The sequence below is a fragment of the Pseudochaenichthys georgianus genome, unplaced genomic scaffold (assembly GCF_902827115.2).
Source record: "Pseudochaenichthys georgianus unplaced genomic scaffold, fPseGeo1.2 scaffold_2215_arrow_ctg1, whole genome shotgun sequence".
Classification (NCBI taxonomy): domain Eukaryota; kingdom Metazoa; phylum Chordata; class Actinopteri; order Perciformes; family Channichthyidae; genus Pseudochaenichthys; species Pseudochaenichthys georgianus.
In genome coordinates, this window is record NW_027262853.1 from 1 (window position 1) to 21818 (window position 21818).

The following is a 21818-nucleotide window of genomic DNA, read 5'->3' on the forward strand; positions in this document are numbered from 1 at the left end:
CCCACATGCACTATTTTAGTTTGTATGCTGTTGTAAATACTCCTGGTGTCTGAATGTGTGTTCACCTGTCTGAATGTGTGTTCACCTGTCTGAATGTGTGTTCACCTGTCTGAATGTGTGTTCACCTGTCTGAATGTGTGTTCACCTGTCTGAATGTGTGTTCACCTGTCTGAATGTGTGTTCACCTGTCTGAATGTTTGTTCACCTGTCTGAATGTTTGTTCACCTGTTCGGTCTCGATGCAGTGACGGAAGATAATCGGTTATAAAGTAGTAACGTTGCTTCCTGATTTTCCGGCCGCGGCTTTACTATGTGAATGTGTGTGTGTTCACCTGTCCGAATGTGTGTTCACCTGTCCGAATGTGTGTGTTCGCCTGTCCGAATGTGTGTGTTCGCCTGTCCGAATGTGTGTTCACCTGTCCGAATGTGTGTTCACCTGTCCGAATGTGTGTTCACCTGTCCGAATGTGTGTTCACCTGTCCGAATGTGTGTTCACCTGTCCGAATGTGTGTGTTCACCTGTCCGAATGTGTGTTCACCTGTCCGAATGTGTGTTCACCTGTCCGAATGTGTGTGTTCACCTGTCCGAATGTGTGTGTTCACCTGTCCGAATGTGTGTGTTCACCTGTCCGAATGTGTGTGTTCAGGGCGATCATCAGGGAGATCGGGTTGCAGGGGAAAGTCTCGACCTATCAGATGGCCAAGAAATGGGACAATCTGAAGAGGAGATATAAGGTGCGTTCACAACAACAACAACAACAACAACAACAACTGTAAAGTAGTTTGGAGTTTGGTCGACCTCTTTTCCTAACTTCTCTCTTCCTCCCCTTCCTCCTCCTCCTCCCCTTCCTCCCTCTCCTCCCCTTCCTCCCCTTCCTCCCTCTCCTCCAGGACCTAAAGTACCCTCCTGTTGGGATGGAAAACATGTCGGACAGCGCCTCCTCCTGGCCGTGGTTCCAGTTGATGAACGACGCCATGGAGGGCCGTCTGACGAGCAGCGCCCCCCTCCTCACCCCCGTAACCCATGACGACGACGACCATCCCTCCCCCAAACATCGCCCTCGCTCCTCCCTTCCTCCCCTTCCTCTTCCTCCCCTTCCTCTTCCTCCCCTTCCTCTTCCTCAATCCTCCACAGACTTCGTAGATGAGGCGTTTGGTGGCGACGATGGAGGCGACGATGGTGGCGACGATGGAGGCGACGATGGAGGCGACGATGGAGGCGACGATGGAGGCGACGATGGAGGCGACGATGGGGCAAACGAGGCTCAGCTGGGAGGCCTGGAGAGAGAGTGGGAGATGGTGGAGAGAGAGAGGGAGGCGCTGGAGAGAGAGAGGGAGATGGTGGAGAGAGAGAGAGCGACGGTGGAGAGAGAGAGAGCGACCGTGGAGAGAGAGAGAGCGACGGTGCAGACGGAGAGACTGTGGCTGGAGAGAGAGAGGGAGACGCTCGGGCGAGAGAGAGAGGCGCTGGATCAGAGGGCGCTGATGATGAACTCTGTGGGGCATTCAGGACACCTCAACGCCCTCATGTAGAGCGCAACGAGACGTAAAGACTTAAACAGGCCCGGTGTAAAGAGACATAATGAGGACACAAAGAAGCCCGGTGTAAAGAGACATAATGAGGACACAAAGAAGCCCGGTTTAAAAAGGACGTAAAGAGATGAACTCTGTGGTGCATTCAGGACACCTCAACGCCCTCAAGTAGAGCAGAAAGAGACATAAAGAGGACGCTCGGGGCATGTAGAGCAAATAGCCGTTTGGTCCTACAGTGGAGATCGACTGGGACAAAGCAGCGAGCTCTGGGACATTAAGCTGCAGGATGTAGAGGGACGAGCTCCACCGATGACTCGAGGGTAGCTCTGGAGCATGTAGAGCAAAGAGCGACGAGGACATAGCGACGAGCTCTCTGGACATAACCACGAGCTCTCGGGACATAACCACGAGCTCTCTGGACATAACCACGAGCTCTCGGGACATAACCACGAGCTCTCTGAACATAACCACGAGCTCTCTGGACATAACCACGAGCTCTCTGGACATAACCACGAGCTCTCTGGACATAACCACGAGCTCTCTGGACATAACCACGAGGTCTCGGGACATAGCGACGAGCTCTCTGGACATAACCACGAGCTCTCTGGACATAACCACGAGCTCTCTGGACATAGCCACGAGCTCTCTGGACATAACCACGAGCTCTCTGGACATAACCACAAGCTCTCTGGACATAACCACGAGCGCTCTGGACATAACCACGAGCTCTCTGGACATAACCACGAGCTCTCTGGACATAACCACGAGCGCTCTGGACATAACCACGAGCTCTCTGGACATAACCACGAGCTCTCTGGACATAACCACGAGCTCTCTGGACATAACCACGAGCTCTCTGGACATAACCACGAGCTCTCTGGACATAACCACGAGCTCTCTGGACATAACCACGAGCTCTCTGGACATAACCACGAGCGCTCTGGACATAACCACGAGCTCTCTGGACATAACCACGAGCTCTCTGGACATAGCGACGAGCTCTCTGGACATAACCACGAGCTCTCTGGACATAGCGACGAGCTCTCTGGACATAACCACGAGCTCTCTGGACATAACCACGAGCTCTCTGGACATAACCACGAGCTCTCTGGACATAACCACGAGCTCTCTGGACATAACCACGAGCTCTCTGGACATAACCACGAGCTCTCTGGACATAGCGACGAGCTCTCTGGACATAACCACGAGCTCTCTGGACATAGCGACGAGCTCTCTGGACATAACCACGAGCTCTCGGGACATAGCGACGAGCTCTCGGGACATAGCGACGAGCTCTCTGGACATAGCGACGAGCTCTCTGGACATAACCACGAGCTCTCTGAACATAGCGACGAGCTCTCGGGACATAGCGATGAGCTCTCTGGACATAACCACGAGCTCTCTGGACATAACCACGAGCTCTCTGGACATAACCACGAGCTCTCGGGACATAGCGACGAGCCCCAGGAAAAGAGGACATCTCGAGGGAACGTAGTAGAACGACGAATTACACATTTTCAAGTCCTCTGAAGACGTGGAGCTAAGGGGTTGTCGAGCGTCCCTGCAGTATATGTTGAGACTTTTACACAATGAGCATTAATTAGCATATGCAGACAATAGTTAAACAATGGCTTGGCAGATTTGGACAGTTTTTAGTCCATTTCTGACATTTTCAGGATCAAAAATAGCTATTTTAACCCAAAAGTGCCATATTTGTACTTTTGAAGCAGATTTTGACGTAGTTTGGTTTGAAGGTTTCAGGCCACTCAAAGCTGCTATTAGTGATCCTAAAAATATCCGACATTGATTCAATGACCTCCTAAAAAAAGCCAAATCGGCCACGCCATCTTTTCGCCATCGTCTCCATATGCTTACTAATTAACGCAACTTGTGCTAATTGTATAAAATCCAGCAGTTTCTTTGATCTGGAGACCCTACTCGACATTTCTAACGTAACACAGCAGACGTAGAGTATCTGAACGGGAGAGCTGCACACTTTTAGATGCTCGTCATGCTTCCTGCTGCCTTCCCTCTGAGGTAGGAGTTGTAGTTTTCGTTAGCGACGTCACTGGAGAGCCATTCAGGGAGAAATGAAGGCGAGTCAGCAGGAGGTTCGTGGACAAGATTTAAATTAACATTATCTTTGATTACATTTACAAATGCAGCAGCTGTACATTTACCAGATTTAAGTCGTTTTGTTTTCTGGTAAATCTACAAGATCAGAAAGAATCTTCTCAGGTTATAAATAGATTACAGCTCCGCCCTGAAACACATGTTGATGTGGATCGTTCGTGCGGTGTCTCTTCAGTTCAACACCACACATTGTTTTACCCCTCGTTTTAATTATAACTGTGCAGCGCTCCCGTTGATTAGACCCTCGCTCGTGGAAAGCCACGTTGGACCCTCGATGAATATGAAACTGACCTCTGGATTGATTCGGGCGTCCCATCGTAAGAGTTTCCTATTGGTTTACACTTTTTTTTAATCATTTCTATCCAAGCGTTGATGCCGGACGGAACGAGAGCGAAGCGTCAGGACGATAAATATCGACGGAGAATATTCTGCTTCCACTTCCTGTTTCCTCCAGAGACTCGAGACTGAATCAGTTGTTGGTTTGTCTCTCGCGCAATTTGTACGAACTGAAATGAGATTAAAAAGTTTCATTATCACTTTAACTCGTCTGCTTGGTGTGCGCTGTGTGGGGGGGGTCAAGCTCAAACTCAAGGGTACAAGGGGGTGTGTGTGTGTGTGTGTGTGTGTGTGTGTGTGTGTGTGAATCAAAGTAGATATAAAGTGGTCTTGAACACGTGTGTCCTCAGACAGAGGCTGAGCCTCCTGTCATCATTAATGGTCTCTTTAAGATGACCGCTCAGAGGAGAGGAGTTCTCCTTCCTCTCACCGCCTGCTGCTTCCCCTCCTCTCTCCTCGACTCCCCTCCTCCCTCCTCTCTCCTCGGCTCCCCTCCTCTCTCGCTCCCCTCCTCTCTCCTCGGTTCCCCTCCTCTCTCCTCGGCTCCCCTCCTCTCTCCTCGGCTCCTCTCCTCGGCTCCCCTCCTCTCTCCTCGGTTCCCCTCCTCTCTCCTCGGCTCCCCTCCTCTCTCCTCGGCTCCCCTCCTCTCTCCTCGGTTCCCCTCCTCTCTCCTCGGCTCCCCTCCTCTCTCCTCGGCTCCCCTCCTCTCTCCTCGGCTCCCCTCCTCTCTCCTCGGCTCCCCTCCTCTCTCCTCGGCTCCCCTCCTCTCTCCTCGGCTCCCCTCCTCTCTCCTCGGTTCCCCTCCTCTCCCCTCCTCTCTCCCCGGCTCCCCTCCTCTCTCCTCGACTCCCCTCCTCGGTTCCCCTCCTCTCTCCTCGGCTCCCCTCCTCTCTCCTCGGCTCCCCTCCTCTCTCCTCGGCTCCCCTCCTCTCTCCTCGGCTCCCCTCCTCGGTTCCCCTCCTCTCTCCTCAACTCCCCTCCTCCCTCCTCTCTCCTCGGCTCCCCTCCTCTCTCCTCGGCTCCCCTCCTCGGTTCCCCTCCTCTCTCCTCGGTTCCCATCTCCTGTGGAGGAGAGGAGGGGAGTGGTCCCAGGTTGTGAAGGGTGGGTGATCAGACGGAGCTTTGTTGATCCTCTTGCAGGCGTTGAAACGAGTCTGAGTTAAAAACACAGACATATTAAATAAGTAACTGAAACCAGATGTCACCGTAAAAACACTATTAAATATCTGTGTGTGTGTGTGTGTGTGTGTGTGTGTGTGTGTGTGTGTGTGTGTGTGTGTGTGTGTGTGTGTGTGTGTGTGTGTGTGTGTGTGTGTGTGTGTGTGTGTGTGTGTGTGTGTGTGTGTGTGTGTGTGTGTGTGTGTGTGTGTGTCACTTAAAACTACAAAAAAGTCTTTATTTTAGTTAACGCTTCCTCTCCTGAGGTCACCTCCCTTTGTAGCCCCTCCCACCTCCCTCTCTAGCCCCGCCCCTCCCTGCAGCTGATTGGCTGTCAGCACAGGCTCAGCAGGACAGACCTGTTTCTCCTGAGGTATGTGAACGCCTCACACACACCTTATTCTCCTATACCCCCCAGGTGTGTGTGTGTGAGAGAGGAGCTGCCATCCACTGACAGGAAGCACTTAGGAGCAGCTTCAGGTACTTTTTAAACTGTTCTCTAAATAATGTGTATTTGTATTCCTCTGTTACAGACTTTGTTTTGAGAAGTGATTTGTTTGAAGATGGCTTTAGAGCAGACGTGTGCGTTAAAGTAAACATGTTGATGACCGAGGTGTAAACAACAACAACATGTAAACTCACGTGTGATGGCAGCAACAGAATAGAAACACAGATATTACACACAAACAATACCAGTCAAATTAAATACGAATACACACTACACAAGTAACAGGATTCAAGCAATGATCAGGTGACAGACACACACGCACAGAGACACACACGCACACACACAGAGACACACACACACGCACAGAGACACACAGACACACACGCACAGAGACACACACACGCACACACACGCACAGAGACACACACGCACACACACACACACGCACAGAGACACACAGACACACGCACACACACACACAGAGACACACAGACACACATAAAAGTGTCAATTTATCTTAAAGATCAATTTATTTTCTTTTACAGGAAAAACAAAATGGGAAGACAACCAAGTAAGTGTGTGTGTGTGTGTGTGTGTGTGTGTGTGTGTGTGTGTGTGTGTGTGTGTGTGTGTGTGTGTGTGTGTGTGTGTGTGTGTGTGTGTGTGTGTGTGTGTGTGTGTGTGTGTGTGTGTGTGTGTGTGTGTGTTTCTCAGACACCTGCTTTGATTATAAACTGGTTTTTCAGTTTAAATTCTTTCATATTTAAATTCATATTAAAGTGTGTTTGGCGCTTTTGGGTTAGAAGAGTTAACGTGATTAATGAACCGGACAAACCATAAATAAATATCAATGTAGCCTTTTCTTATTCCATGTTGGAATAAACATGACGTCGCGGCTCCTCCCTTCATTCTCCATGGAAGTGATTATTGTGAATGAATCCGTGTCGAGTCTCTTTACCTGGTGAGAGCCGTGACGTCACCGTGACGACGCTCCGTGTGCGCAGGGCGAGGCTCGGAGCCCACGGGACAGAGCCATAAAGCCAACAGGATCCGATCGCGGCTGCATCCCCAGGCCCGGAGTTCAAAGCTTTCAATCAGATCCAGGATCAGCCTGATCCAGATTAGGACTTTTCAAGATGACTCTGAATATCAGAGCTTTGATCCGACCGAGCGCCACCTAGTGGACATGAAGAATAACACAAGGAAGACGAGAGCCCACATCTCTTGTTTGATTACTTCTGAAAGGCGAGGGCAGGTGATGGACGTTTAATGTAATCTAAATTACATTTGTGATTGACAATCTTTGCTGTGATACTTTTATGAGCATAAACACATCATCGACATGTGGTTGAAACAAAACGGGCCACAACGTGAGCAATGAAGGCTAAACATGGTGTATTATTTCAGTTAACAAACTTTGCCATCTAATTTAAATTGAAACATATTTTTGTGGACGACGTGACTCTCAAGCCACTATATAGGTTCCTTGGTTTTTCATTGGAGCAGGTCCGTTTGTTGAGGTAACACCCGTTATGTTTCTTGAGGTATTTTCTGTTGACCTCTTTTAGAGGCCGAGTTATTATATGATGTTGTGGGTAAATAACAGCCCTGGTGTATTCAAAGCACTCCGCTGTCCTGCTGCTTGGCCCCCGACATGGGGACTAGTGTTGAACTCCTGGGCCCCGCAGACAGCACGGGCTGACACCGGGAATATTTAAGAGACCGGATGTAAAAACACTAACAGTTAAGTGTGTGTGTGTGTTAGGGTGGTTTCTGTGGTGTCTGCTGCTGGTTCCGGTCGTCCTGCTCCTCACTCTCTCCCTGCAGCAGTACCTCAGCTCAGCGCCGGATATCAAAGGTTCACTTTCTTTCTTACTTTTCATTTTCTCTATATTTAATAATATTCTTAATGTTCATTCCTCCCCCACGATAACAAACAGGAAATAGGGCTTTTATTTTGACGTAAACAAAGGTGTGTGTGTGTGTGTGTGTGTGTGTGTGTGTGTGTGTGTGTGTGTGTGTGTGTGTGTGTGTGTGTGTGTGTGTGTGTGTGTGTGTGTGTGTGTGTGTGTGTGTGTGTGTGTGTGTGTGTGTGTGTGTGTGTGTGTGTGTGTGTGTGTGTGTGTGTGTGTGTGTGTGTGTGTTGCAGAGGAGTTGCTTCGGGCGTTAGATCAGAACAAGAAGAAGGGAAAACCTAGAGGTGAGAGATGCTTCCTGTCAGCCTGGTGAATGTGAGCTTTATTCTGACGGGGTGTGTTGTGTGTTTCCTGTCAGCCTGGTGAATGTGAGCTTTATTCTGACGGGGTGTGTTGTGTGTTTCCTGTCAGCCTGGTGAATGTGAGCTTTATTCTGACGGGGTGTGTTGTGTGTTTTCCTGTCAGCCTGGTGAATGTGAGCTTTATTCTGACGGGGTGTGTTGTGTGTTTCCTGTCAGCCTGGTGAATGTGAGCTTTATTCTGACGGGGTGTGTTGTGTGTTTCCTGTCAGCCTGGTGAATGTGAGCTTTATTCTGACGGGGTGTGTTGTGTGTTTCCTGTCAGCCTGGTGAATGTGAGCTTTATTCTGACGGGGTGTGTTGTGTGTTTCCTGTCAGCCTGGTGAATGTGAGCTTTATTCTGACGGGGTGTGTTGTGTGTTTCCTGTCAGCCTGGTGAATGTGAGCTTTATTCTGACGGGGTGTGTTGTGTGTTTCCTGTCAGCCTGGTGAATGTGAGCTTTATTCTGACGGGGTGTGTTGTGTGTTTCCTGTCAGCCTGGTGAATGTGAGCTTTATTCTGACGGGGTGTGTTGTGTGTTTCCTGTCAGCCTGGTGAATGTGAGCTTTATTCTGACGGGGTGTGTTGTGTGTTTCCTGTCAGCCTGGTGAATGTGAGCTTTATTCTGACGGGGTGTGTTGTGTGTTTCCTGTCAGCCTGGTGAATGTGAGCTTTATTCTGACGGGGTGTGTTGTGTGTTTCCTGTCAGCCTGGTGAATGTGAGCTTTATTCTGACGGGGTGTGTTGTGTGTTTCCTGTCAGCCCTGGTGAATGTGAGCTTTATTCTGACGGGGTGTGTTGTGTGTTTCCTGTCAGCCTGGTGAATGTGAGCTTTATTCTGACGGGGTGTGTTGTGTGTTTCCTGTCAGCCTGGTGAATGTGAGCTTTATTCTGACGGGGTGTGTTGTGTGTTTCCTGTCAGCCTGGTGAATGTGAGCTTTATTCTGACGGGGTGTGTTGTGTGTTTCCTGTCAGCCTGGTGAATGTGAGCTTTATTCTGACGGGGTGTGTTGTGTGTTTCCTGTCAGCCTGGTGAATGTGAGCTTTATTCTGACGGGGTGTGTTGTGTGTTTCCTGTCAGCCCGGTGAATGTGAGCTTTATTCTGACGGGGTGTGTTGTGTGTTTCCTGTCAGCCTGGTGAATGTGAGCTTTATTCTGACGGGGTGTGTTGTGTGTTTCCTGTCAGCCCGGTGAATGTGAGCTTTATTCTGACGGGGTGTGTTGTGTGTTTCCTGTCAGCCTGGTGAATGTGAGCTTATTCTGACGGGGTGTGTTGTGTGTTTCCTGTCAGCCTGGTGAATGTGAGCTTTATTCTGACGGGGTGTGTTGTGTGTTTCCTGCTAGCCTGGTGAATGTGAGCTTTATTCTGACGGGGTGTGTTGTGTGTTTCCTGTCAGCCTGGTGAATGTGAGCTTTATTCTGACGGGGTGTGTTGTGTGTTTCCTGTCAGCCCGGTGAATGTGAGCTTTATTCTGACGGGGTGTGTTGTGTGTTTCCTGTCAGCCTGGTGAATGTGAGCTTTATTCTGAAGGGGTGTGTTGTGTGTTTCCTGTCAGCCTGGTGAATGTGAGCTTTATTCTGACGGGGTGTGTTGTGTGTTTCCTGTCAGCCTGGTGAATGTGAGCTTTATTCTGACGGGGTGTGTTGTGTGTTTCCTGTCAGCCTGGTGAATGTGAGCTTTATTCTGACGGGGTGTGTTGTGTGTTTCCTGTCAGCCTGGTGAATGTGAGCTTTATTCTGACGGGGGTGTGTTGTGTGTTTCCTGTCAGCCTGGTGAATGTGAGCTTTATTCTGACGGGGTGTGTTGTGTGTTTCCTGTCAGCCTGGTGAATGTGAGCTTTATTCTGACGGGGTGTGTTGTGTGTTTCCTGTCAGCCTGGTGAATGTGAGCTTTATTCTGACGGGGTGTGTTGTGTGTTTCCTGTCAGCCTGGTGAATGTGAGCTTTATTCTGACGGGGTGTGTTGTGTGTTTCCTGTCAGCCCGGTGAATGTGAGCTTTATTCTGACGGGGTGTGTTGTGTGTTTCCTGTCAGCCCGGTGAATGTGAGCTTTATTCTGACGGGGTGTGTTGTGTGTTTCCTGTCAGCCCTGGTGAATGTGAGCTTTATTCTGACGGGGTGTGTTGTGTGTTTCCTGTCAGCCCGGTGAATGTGAGCTTTATTCTGACGGGGTGTGTTGTGTGTTTCCTGTCAGCCCGGTGAATGTGAGCTTTATTCTGACGGGGTGTGTTGTGTGTTTCCTGTCAGCCCGGTGAATGTGAGCTTTATTCTGACGGGGTGTGTTGTGTGTTTCCTGTCAGCCCGGTGAATGTGAGCTTTATTCTGACGGGGTGTGTTGTGTGTTTCCTGTCAGCCCGGTGAATGTGAGCTTTATTCTGACGGGGTGTGTTGTGTGTTTCCTGTCAGCCCGGTGAATGTGAGCTTTATTCTGACGGGGTGTGTTGTGTGTTTCCTGTCAGCCTGGTGAATGTGAGCTTTATTCTGACGGGGTGTGTTGTGTGTTTCCTGTCAGCCTGGTGAATGTGAGCTTTATTCTGACGGGGTGTGTTGTGTGTTTCCTGTCAGCCTGGTGAATGTGAGCTTTATTCTGACGGGGTGTGTTGTGTGTTTCCTGTCAGCCTGGTGAATGTGAGCTTTATTCTGACGGGGTGTGTTGTGTGTTTCCTGTCAGCCTGGTGAATGTGAGCTTTATTCTGACGGGGTGTGTTGTGTGTTTCCTGTCAGCCTGGTGAATGTGAGCTTTATTCTGACGGGGTGTGTTGTGTGTTTCCTGTCAGCCTGGTGAATGTGAGCTTTATTCTGACGGGGTGTGTTGTGTGTTTCCTGTCAGCCTGGTGAATGTGAGCTTTATTCTGACGGGGTGTGTTGTGTGTTTCCTGTCAGCCCGGTGAATGTGAGCTTTATTCTGACGGGGTGTGTTGTGTGTTTCCTGTCAGCCTGGTGAATGTGAGCTTTATTCTGACGGGGTGTGTTGTGTGTTTCCTGTCAGCCTGGTGAATGTGAGCTTTATTCTGACGGGGTGTGTTGTGTGTTTCCTGTCAGCCTGGTGAATGTGAGCTTTATTCTGACGGGGTGTGTTGTGTGTTTCCTGTCAGCCCGGTGAATGTGAGCTTTATTCTGACGGGGTGTGTTGTGTGTTTCCTGTCAGCCCGGTGAATGTGAGCTTTATTCTGACGGGGTGTGTTGTGTGTTTCCTGTCAGCCTGGTGAATGTGAGCTTTATTCTGACGGGGTGTGTTGTGTGTTTCCTGTCAGCCCGGTGAATGTGAGCTTTATTCTGACGGGGTGTGTTGTGTGTTTCCTGTCAGCCCGGTGAATGTGAGCTTTATTCTGACGGGGTGTGTTGTGTGTTTCCTGTCAGCCTGGTGAATGTGAGCTTTATTCTGACGGGGTGTGTTGTGTGTTTCCTGTCAGCCTGGTGAATGTGAGCTTTATTCTGACGGGGTGTGTTGTGTGTTTCCTGTCAGCCCGGTGAATGTGAGCTTTATTCTGACGGGGTGTGTTGTGTGTTTCCTGTCAGCCCGGTGAATGTGAGCTTTATTCTGACGGGGTGTGTTGTGTGTTTCCTGTCAGCCCTGGTGAATGTGAGCTTTATTCTGACGGGGTGTGTTGTGTGTTTCCTGTCAGCCTGGTGAATGTGAGCTTTATTCTGACGGGGTGTGTTGTGTGTTTCCTGTCAGCCTGGTGAATGTGAGCTTTATTCTGACGGGGTGTGTTGTGTGTTTCCTGTCAGCCTGGTGAATGTGAGCTTTATTCTGACGGGGTGTGTTGTGTGTTTCCTGTCAGCCTGGTGAATGTGAGCTTTATTCTGACGGGGTGTGTTGTGTGTTTCCTGTCAGCCTGGTGAATGTGAGCTTTATTCTGACGGGGTGTGTTGTGTGTTTCCTGTCAGCAGGGCCCTGCCCTCAGAGATCTTGTCCTCAGGATCAGTTCAGCTTCCTGCTTCAGAGCGGAGCCGCCAACGTCGTGTCTCCAAAGATCTGCTTCCAGGATAAACTGTATGTGTTGCATCCTAATACGTCCTCCGTAAACACTTCCTGCTTCCTTTCAAGTCTTTTTAAATTGTTCATGATCCCCAGAGGAAGAACCCTGTTTTTGTGAACTTTATACTATCAACTTCAGCTGAAAATACCTTTTGAAAACGTATTTTATTTTGGCGAGTCATAAGTTCAACAACACGACAAACTGTTGGTGTCTTTGTCTCGGTGTCTCTAACGTTGTCCCAAACTGTCCTCAGGGTCCTGGGGCAGGTCCTGAATAACGCTGGAGTGGGAATAAATGTGGTTATAGTAAACGGTGAGTCCATCAGTGTCTCAGTCCTCATGTCAAAGTGTCTCCTCCCTCACGTCAAAGTGTCTCCTCCCTCACGTCAAAGTGTCTCCTCCCTCACGTCAAAGTGTCTCCTCCCTCACGTCAAAGTGTCTCCTCCCTCACGTCGCAGTGTCTCCTCCCTCACGTCAATGTGTCTCCTCCCTCACGTCGCAGTGTCTCCTCCCTCACGTCACAGTGTCTCCTCCCTCACGTCGAAGTGTCTCCTCCCTCACGTCGAAGTGTCTCTGTCCTCATGTCAAAGTGTCTCCTTCCTCACGTCAAAGTGTCTCCTTCCTCACGTCAAAGTGTCTCCTCCCTCACGTCGCAGTGTCTCCTCCCTCACGTCGCAGTGTCTCCTCCCTCACGTCGCAGTGTCTCCTCCCTCACGTCAATGTGTCTCCTCCCTCACGTCAAAGTGTCTCTTCCCTCACGTCAAAGTGTCTCCTCCCTCACGTCAATGTGTCTCCTCCCTCACGTCAAAGTGTCCTCCCTCACGTCAAAGTGTCTCCTCCCTCACGTCAAAGTGTCTCCTCCCTCACGTCAAAGTGTCTCCTCCCTCACGTCAAAGTGTCTCCTCCCTCACGTCAAAGTGTCTCCTCCCTCAGGTCAAAGTGTCTCCTCCCTCACGTCAAAGTGTCTCCTCCCTCACGTCAAAGTGTCTCCTCCCTCACGTCAATGTGTCTCCTCCCTCACGTCAATGTGTCTCCTCCCTCACGTCAATGTGTCTCCTCCCTCACGTCAAAGTGTCTCCTCCCTCATGTCAAAGTGTCTCTCTCCTCATGTCAAAGTGTCTCCTCCCTCACGTCAAAGTGTCTCCTCCCTCACGTCAAAGTGTTTCCTCCCTCACGTCAAAGTGTCTCCTCCCTCACGTCAATGTGTCTCCTCCCTCACGTCAAAGTGTCTCCTCCCTCACGTCAAAGTGTCTCTGTCCTCACGTCAAAGTGTCTCCTCCCTCACGTCAAAGTGTCTCCTCCCTCACGTCAAAGTGTCTCTTCCCTCACGTCAAAGTGTCTCTTCCCTCACGTCGCAGTGTCTCCTCCCTCACGTCAAAGTGTCTCCTCCCTCACGTCAAAGTGTCTCTGTCCTCACGTCAAAGTGTCTCCTTCCTCACGTCAAAGTGTCTCCTCCCTCACGTCAATGTGTCTCCTCCCTCACGTCAAAGTGTCTCCTCCCTCACGTCAAAGTGTCTCTGTCCTCACGTCAAAGTGTCTCCTTCCTCACGTCAAAGTGTCTCCTCCCTCACGTCAAAGTGTCTCCTCCCTCACGTCGCAGTGTCTCCTCCCTCACGTCAAAGTGTCTCCTCCCTCACGTCAAAGTGTCTCTGTCCTCACGTCAAAGTGTCTCCTTCCTCACGTCAAAGTGTCTCCTCCCTCACGTCAAAGTGTCTCCTCCCTCACGTCGCAGTGTCTCCTCCCTCACGTCAAAGTGTCTCCTCCCTCACGTCAAAGTGTCTCCTCCCTCACGTCAATGTGTCTCCTCCCTCACGTCAAAGTGTCTCTTCCCTCACGTCAAAGTGTCTCCTCCCTCACGTCAATGTGTCTCCTCCCTCACGTCAAAGTGTCCTCCCTCACGTCAAAGTGTCCTCCCTCACGTCAAAGTGTCTCTGTCCTCATGTCAAAGTGTCTCCTCCCTCACGTCAAAGTGTCTCCTCCCTCACGTCAAAGTGTCTCCTCCCTCACGTCAATGTGTCTCCTCCCTCACGTCAAAGTGTCTCTTCCCTCACGTCAAAGTGTCTCCTCCCTCACGTCAATGTGTCTCCTCCCTCACGTCAAAGTGTCCTCCCTCACGTCAAAGTGTCCTCCCTCACGTCAAAGTGTCTCTGTCCTCATGTCAAAGTGTCTCCTCCCTCACGTCAAAGTGTCTCCTCCCTCATGTCAAAGTGTCTCCTCCCTCATGTCAAAGTGTCTCCTCCCTCATGTCAAAGTGTCTCCTCCCTCACGTCAATGTGTCTCCTCCCTCACGTCAAAGTGTCTCTCTCCTCATGTCAAAGTGTCTCCTCCCTCACGTCAAAGTGTCTCCTCCCTCACGTCAAAGTGTCTCTGTCCTCATGTCAAAGTGTTTCCTCCCTCACGTCAAAGTGTCTCCTCCCTCACGTCAAAGTGTCTCTGTCCTCATGTCAAAGTGTTTCCTCCCTCACGTCAAAGTGTCTCCTCCCTCACGTCAAAGTGTCTCCTCCCTCATGTCAAAGTGTCTCCTCCCTCATGTCAAAGTGTCTCCTCCCTCACGTCAATGTGTCTCCTCCCTCACGTCAATGTGTCTCCTCCCTCACGTCAATGTGTCTCCTCCCTCACGTCAAAGTGTCTCCTCCCTCACGTCAATGTGTCTCCTCCCTCACGTCAATGTGTCTCCTCCCTCACGTCAATGTGTCTCCTCCCTCACGTCAAAGTGTCTCCTCCCTCAGGTCGGACCGGAGACATGTTGAGGACGGATTTCTTCAATATGTACAGCGGTGGTACGTAGAGTTGAATTTTAAAATTAATAAATAAATCGTAGACATCCAGTCATGATTAAACAGTGTTACGCTGGGACTTCCTGAGCTCCTCGTTCAAAGCTCTGATTCTTCTAATGACAGGAAATGGAGGCGATGTAAAGGTGTGTGTGTTTCAGATGTGAAGCCTCTGGTGGCGCTGCTGCAGGGCGTGGAGGCGGGCTCCGTGGTTCTGATGGCGTCCTACGATGATCCCTCCACCAAGTGAGTAATACGTTCCTCCGACCCTCGCTCCAGGGGCCCGTTTCCAAGTGTGTGATATTCTGAGGGAACAAAGGAAAACTTTTGCCCAAATATTATATTTTCTAACATTTAAAATATTGACAGATTCTGTTTTCTGAGTTAATAATGTAATATTAGGGAGTTTATTCTCCTAATTATTAACTATTTGTGTCTTTTAAAAGTATAATTAAGTCATCGTTACGGTACGTCATCGCGTTGAAGCTTGCCGGTGGGCATGTCTGTCGTGCGACCAACAACCAATCACATTAATCTCCCGCCCCGGACACACAAGCACGTGGTTTGATTGGCAGGCGCTTCTACTGGCGTATGATTTGATTGGCTGGCGCTTCCGTCGACGCTTGAAAAGTGAGCAAAGCGAAGCGACGGAACCACAATGCAGTTCGCGTGACGTGACCCCATGTCGTTAATATTTTCTTTCATTAATTTCATTAAATTACGAGAAAAAACGTTGATTAAGTGAAACATATATACGTGAAATATTAATACATGGGATTTTTATAGCGCTTTTCCTGGTCCTCAGAGAAAGACGCTTAAATGTCAGTTTCCTGAGATAATAATACGTGCTCTTTGCTAGGGCTGCTCGATATTGGAAAAAACTGACATTGAGATTTTCCCCCCCTGCCATATATTTTGCGATATGAAAACATACTGTCATGACCGAAAGAACGAGATCGCGGATACAAGCGGCCGAGATGGGTTTTCTCCGCAGGGTGGCTGGCGTCTCCCTTAGAGATAAGGTGAGAAGTTCGGTCATCAGGGAGGGACTCGGAGTTGAGCCGCTCCTCCTTCGCGTCGAAAGGAGCCAGTTGAGGTGGTTCGGGCACCTAGTTAGGATGCCACCTGGGCGCCTCCCTAGGGAGGTGTTCCAGGCACGTCCAGCTGGGAAGAGACCGAGGGGTAGACCTAGGACCAGGTGGAGGGACTATATCTCTTCTGGCCTGGGAGCGCCTTGGGACCCCCCAGTCAGAGCTGGATGATGTCGCCAGGGAAAAGAAAGTTTGGGGCTCTCTGCTGGAACTGCTACCCCCGAGACCCGACCACGGAGAAGCGGAGAAGATGGATGGATGGAAAACATACTGGAATTGAAGAAAATACAGTTTTTCCTCGCAAACCATCCTTTCTTGGACTTTAATGCTATACAATTGGTCTTTTTTTAACTATATTTAACTGGATGAAGGATTTTAGTCACAGACGTCTGGATCTTAAGTTATCATTACATTTCATTACATGTCACTTGTTAGACGCTTTTATCCAAAGCGACTTACATTCAGTACTGAGGACAATCCCCACAGGAGCACTTTGGGGAGTCTCAGGGACACAACGACATGCTGACTGCAGTGGGACTCGAACTTGCTACCCCCTGATTCGAAGTCCAGCACACTATCCACTGAGCCACAGCTGTTTATCAGAGCAACAAGTTGAGCTAGCTCGGTTAGCAGCAAACTGCCTTTATTCAGTGGTTTAATCACCGGGTCCGTTTGATTGGTGGTTGGCTGTGCACGCAGAGCCGGCATGCCACTCACTCAAGTTCCCCCGACATGAGAGCCGCGCAGGTTTTCCTTTTGTAGCGAGCAGCAAAATAATTGTAACGTGACGTGTTTGAGTTAATTTGCCTACTTAATATCTTAATTTAAAAAATAAAATGTAAATCGCACGTCCATGCGATGTGAATATCGCGCATATCGCCACGACACGATATATCGTGCAGCCCTACACTTTGGTATATATCTTTACGTAAATTGTGTTGTGTCCCCCAGGTTGAGCAACGACGCCCGGCAGCTGATCTCGGCGCTCGGCAGCGTTTCGGTGAAATCTCTGGCCTTCAGGGACTGCTGGGTGTTTGTGGGGGGGAAAGGAGCCTCCACGAACAGGACCATGGAGAAGGTAACGACCAGGAGCTTTATTATTTACCCGGAAGGAAGCTGCTGTTCCCTCGACCAAAAGCAACGGGGTTTCTCCAGAGGATTTAGGAATATTGTAAAAAATAAGATTTGTGGAAAACGAACCTGTTTGATAAATGCACGTTTTGTTCAGCCGGAAAATCTCCACAGACCTTATTTCCAGATATTTTCCTAAACCCTACGGAGAGATCCCATTGGCTCTGAGACGAGGGAACAGGAAGTGGTAAAATGCTGACTCACTTCCTGGTTTTAGGACTCATCACTGCACCACTCAATTGCACGGCTCTGTTGAATACTCCATTCTGATTGGTCACTTCGGACAGTTCAGAGGTCGTTAACACTCGATAACACACTGTTGCTAAGCAACATAATGACCGTTGCTGAGGAGGATCCACGGGCTTGGTGTCGGACTCAGGATTTATTTTTTCAATAACGACCGCCTCGCTGACTCGAGTTACAGCGTTATTTATGATATATTAATTTAAGAACCGTTTAGATATTTATGTGATCTTATTTTTATATCATTGTGTTTTGATACGGACACTTTCTGTGACTCCATGACGCCAGACACTTTTTTTGGTTGGACGGTGGAAGGTCTACGGTTTCCCGACCACATTATTACGTGTTATTTATGTCACTTTTCTGACGATTGCCTGATATTTGTTTTGTTTTCCTGGAAAGTCGACCAGAGCTTATTGTTTAATAAATGGTAGTTTTGGAGTGGGATTAGACGTCATCTCACGTGGCTTCAGAAAGTCTAAACCCTCGGGATCAAACAACATCTTTCTTTGTTTACTGTCGGCATTCCTTGCCTTTTGTTTGTGCTTAATCATTGTTTACATTTGATTTAAATCCCGATACCTCTGCCACAATTTCCCTCTTGATATATATATGAAGTTTTATTTTGATCTTTCAAAAGACGATTCTAAAATCTCCTATTTTTACAAGAGACTCTGTTTCGTTCCACACGTCGACCCTTAAACGGTTTCTGTATCCCGGGGACACATTTATCTGACGGACCGTGTAAAACAGGTCACTATCTCATTATCACTGTTACTGTTATCACCCCGCTGCTCGTTATCCCTTACATTCCCCTGGTACCCTAAAGACCCGCAAACCGGTCTGACCCCAAAGAACACGACGGACCCGACCGTGGCGTCTCCTCGAGTCTCTGCGTCTCGGCCGTGTGTCGCACCGGAACACACCGCAAAGACTTCAGCCAAGAAGCACGTACGCACTGCATGCGTGAGTGGCAATAACTGTCCTGACCAGCAGGCGGCGGTAGTGTGTATTCGTCATTCAAAAGAGGCAACCGGAAGACAGACTGCGTGATAACCAGAGAAGAAGAACAGACTGCGTGATAACCAGAGAAGAAGAACAGACTGCGTGATAACCAGAGAAGAAGAACAGACTGCGTGATAACCGAGAGAAGAAGAACAGACTGCGTGATAACCAGAGAAGAAGAACAGACTGCGTGATAACCAGAGAAGAAGAACAGACTGCGTGATAACCAGAGAAGAAGAACAGACTGCGTGATAACCAGAGAAGAAGAACAGACTGCGTGATAACCAGAGAAGAAGAACAGACTGCGTGATAACCAGAGAAGAAGAACAGACTGCGTGATAACCAGAGAAGAAGAACAGACTGCGTGATAACCGAGAGAAGAAGAACAGACTGCGTGATAACCGAGAGAAGAAGAACAGACTGCGTGATAATCAGAGAAGAAGAACAGACTGCGTGATAACCAGAGAAGAAGAACAGACTGCGTGATAACCAGAGAAGAAGAACAGACTGCGTGATAACCAGAGAAGAAGAACAGACTGCGTGATAACCAGAGAAGAAGAACAGACTGCGTGATAATCAGAGAAGAAGAACAGACTGCGTGATGTGTATCGGCGGCCGGACGTCTATCGGCGGCCGGACGTCTATCGGCGGCCGGACGTCTATCGGCGGCCGGACGTCTCACGGCGGCCGGACGTGTATCGGCGGCCGGACGTGTATCGGCGGCCGGACGTGTATCGGCGGCCGGACGTCTATCGGCGGCCGGACGTCTATCGGCGGCCGGACGTCTATCGGCGGCCGGACGTCTATCGGCGGCCGGACGTGTATCGGCGGTCGGACGTGTATCGGCGGCCGGACGTGTATCGGCGGCCGGACGTCTATCGGCGGCCGGACGTCTATCGGCGGCCGGACGTCTATCGGCGGCCGGACGTGTATCGGCGGTCGGACGTGTATCGGCGGTCGGACGTGTATCGGCGGCGCTTCAGGGCCCTAATACGCTGCCGTAAACGTTGCTTTTTTTATCAACTGATACATAATCCAGTGTTTCCGGTCTCCTGGTTGACGTTTGTCTCTTTGTTTGTTTCAGCACTCAAAGAACAATAAAGCCACAAATAAATACGTCCAGTGGCCTGAGATGGTGGAGCTGCAGGGCTGCATCCCAAAGTACCTGGGCTGAACATCTGCAGGAGGGACAGAGGACACTTTGTATAAAAACATCTCACACTCCTATTCGGAAAGTCACAGAGATGTTTAATATTTCCTGTTATATTCAAGGCCCTCAACACGACACACAAAGACACACAAAGACACACAACGACCACAAAGACACACACAACGACCACAAAGACACACAAAGACACAAAGACACACACAAAGACACAAAGACACACACAAAGACACACACAAAGACACAAAGACACACACAATGACACAAAGACACACACAATGACACAAAGACACACACAATGACACAAAGACACACACAAAGACACACACAATGACACAAAGACACACACAAAGACACACACAAAGACACACACAAAGACACACACAAAGACACACAATGACCACAAAGACACACAATGACCACAAAGACACACACAAAGACACAAAGACACACACAATGACACAAAGACACACACAAAGACACAAAGACACACACAATGACACAAAGACACACACAATGACACAAAGACACACACAATGACACAAAGACACACACAAAGACACACACAAAGACACAAAGACACACACAATGACACAAAGACACACACAAAGACACACACAATGACACAAAGACACACACAAAGACACACACAAAGACACACACAATGACACAAAGACACACACAAAGACACACACAAAGACACAAAGACACACAATGACCACAAAGACACACACAATGACACAAAGACACACACAAAGACACACACAATGACACAATGACACAAAGACACACACAATGACACAAAGACACACACAAAGACACACACAATGACACAAAGACACACACAAAGACACACACAATGACACACACAAAGACACACACAAAGACACACAGACACACACAAAGACACACACAATGACACAAAGACACACACAAAGACACACACAATGACACAAAGACACACACAAAGACACACACAATGACACAAAGACACAAAGACACACACAATGACACAAAGACACACACAAAGACACACACAATGACACAAAGACACACACAAAGACACACACAATGACACAAAGACACACACAAAGACACACACAATGACACACACAAAGACACACACAAAGACACACAGACACACACAAAGACACACACAATGACACAAAGACACACACAAAGACACACACAATGACACAAAGACACACACAAAGACACACACAATGACACAAAGACACAAAGACACACACAATGACACAAAGACACACACAAAGACACACACAATGACACAAAGACACACACAAAGACACACACAATGACACAAAGACACACACAAAGACACACACAATGACACACACAAAGACACACACAAAGACACACACTGTAGGAGCCGCATTTAAGTTTATTTTGTTTGGATTTATTGGAACCTTTGTTAATGCATGTTTCAGTGAGAGGGCTCAGGGGAGGGGGCGGGGCTAAGGCTGTAAGTGGGAGGTGTGGTGTGTGACGGGGGGCAGCAGCAATACCGTCATTGACCCGCAGGCGCAGCCTGATGCGGAGCAGAAGACGGATTATTGGGATCTGATGTTTCAGTTTATGTTCAATGTTGTTTTCGTATTTTGTTTTGCTGGAAATAAACGTTGAGAAGCGACGAAGCGTCCGGTGGGTTTGTGAGTCTGACACGAGGCCCGAGCGCCACCTGCTGGTTACAAGGAGACCTTTCACACACAACGACCACAACGACACACACAATGACACACAACGACCACAACGACCACAACGACACACACAATGACACACAACGACCACAACGACCACAACGACCACAACGACCACAACGACCACAACGACCACAACGACCACAACGACCACAATGACACACACAATGACACACAACGACCACAACGACCACAACGACCACAACGACCACAACGACCACAACGACCACAACGACCACAACGACCACAATGACACACACAATGACACACAACGACCACAATGACACACAATGACACACAACGACCACAACGACCACAATGACACACACAATGACACACAACGACCACAACGACCACAACGACCACAACGACCACAACGACCACAACGACCACAACGACCACAACGACCACAACGACCACAACGACCACAATGACACACACAATGACACACAACGACCACAATGACCACAATGACACACAACGACACACAACGACCACAACGACCACAACGACCACAACGACCACAACGACACACACAATGACACACAACGACCACAACGACCACAACGACCACAACGACCACAACGACACACAACGACCACAACGACCACAATGACACACAACGACCACAACGACCACAATGACACACAACGACCACAACGACACACAACGACACACAACGACCACAACGACCACAACGACCACAACGACCACAACGACCACAACGACACACAACGACACACAACGACACACAACGACCACAACGACCACAATGACACACAACGACCACAACGACCACAATGACACACAACGACACACAACGACACACAACGACCACAACGACCAC

The 21818-nt window shown here is 49.2% G+C and overlaps 2 protein-coding genes across 3 annotated transcripts; both read left to right on the forward strand.

Annotated features, from left to right (window-relative positions):
- Positions 1–506: 506 nt before the first annotated feature.
- Positions 507–2098, forward strand: LOC117441947 (uncharacterized). Its single transcript, XM_034077957.2, has 2 exons — positions 507–733; positions 890–2098. The coding sequence occupies exons 1-2, from the start codon at positions 566–568 to the stop codon at positions 1529–1531; spliced, it is 810 nt and encodes a 269-aa protein (XP_033933848.1). The 5' UTR covers positions 507–565; the 3' UTR covers positions 1532–2098.
- Positions 2099–5552: 3454 nt separating this feature from the next.
- LOC117441946 (protein FAM3C-like) lies at positions 5553–19262 on the forward strand. 2 transcript variants are annotated; one of them, XM_034077955.2, is made up of 10 exons: positions 5553–5638; positions 6152–6177; positions 7372–7464; positions 7756–7806; positions 11754–11859; positions 12099–12157; positions 14574–14624; positions 14780–14864; positions 16661–16787; positions 19173–19262. In XM_034077955.2, the coding sequence occupies exons 2-10, from the start codon at positions 6162–6164 to the stop codon at positions 19260–19262; spliced, it is 678 nt and encodes a 225-aa protein (XP_033933846.1). In that variant the 5' UTR covers positions 5553–5638; positions 6152–6161. The 2 variants fall into 2 exon arrangements, with proteins under 2 accessions (XP_033933846.1, XP_033933847.1); XM_034077956.2 differs by having other exon boundaries at positions 11757–11859.
- The last annotated feature ends 2556 nt before the right edge of the window (positions 19263–21818 follow it).

Bases quoted from the DNA above. Each gene is read 5' to 3' on its own strand.
- LOC117441946 (XM_034077955.2), top strand. The intron at 14,625-14,779 runs GTACGTAGAGTT...TGTGTGTTTCAG, and splicing joins CTTCAATATGTACAGCGGTG to ATGTGAAGCCTCTGGTGGCG. The intron at 14,865-16,660 runs GTGAGTAATACG...TGTGTCCCCCAG, and splicing joins TACGATGATCCCTCCACCAA to GTTGAGCAACGACGCCCGGC.
- LOC117441947 (XM_034077957.2), top strand. From the start codon at position 566: ATGTGTGTGTTCACCTGTCCGAATGTGTGTGTTCACCTGTCCGAATGT. The intron at 734-889 runs GTGCGTTCACAA...CCTCTCCTCCAG, and splicing joins ATCTGAAGAGGAGATATAAG to GACCTAAAGTACCCTCCTGT.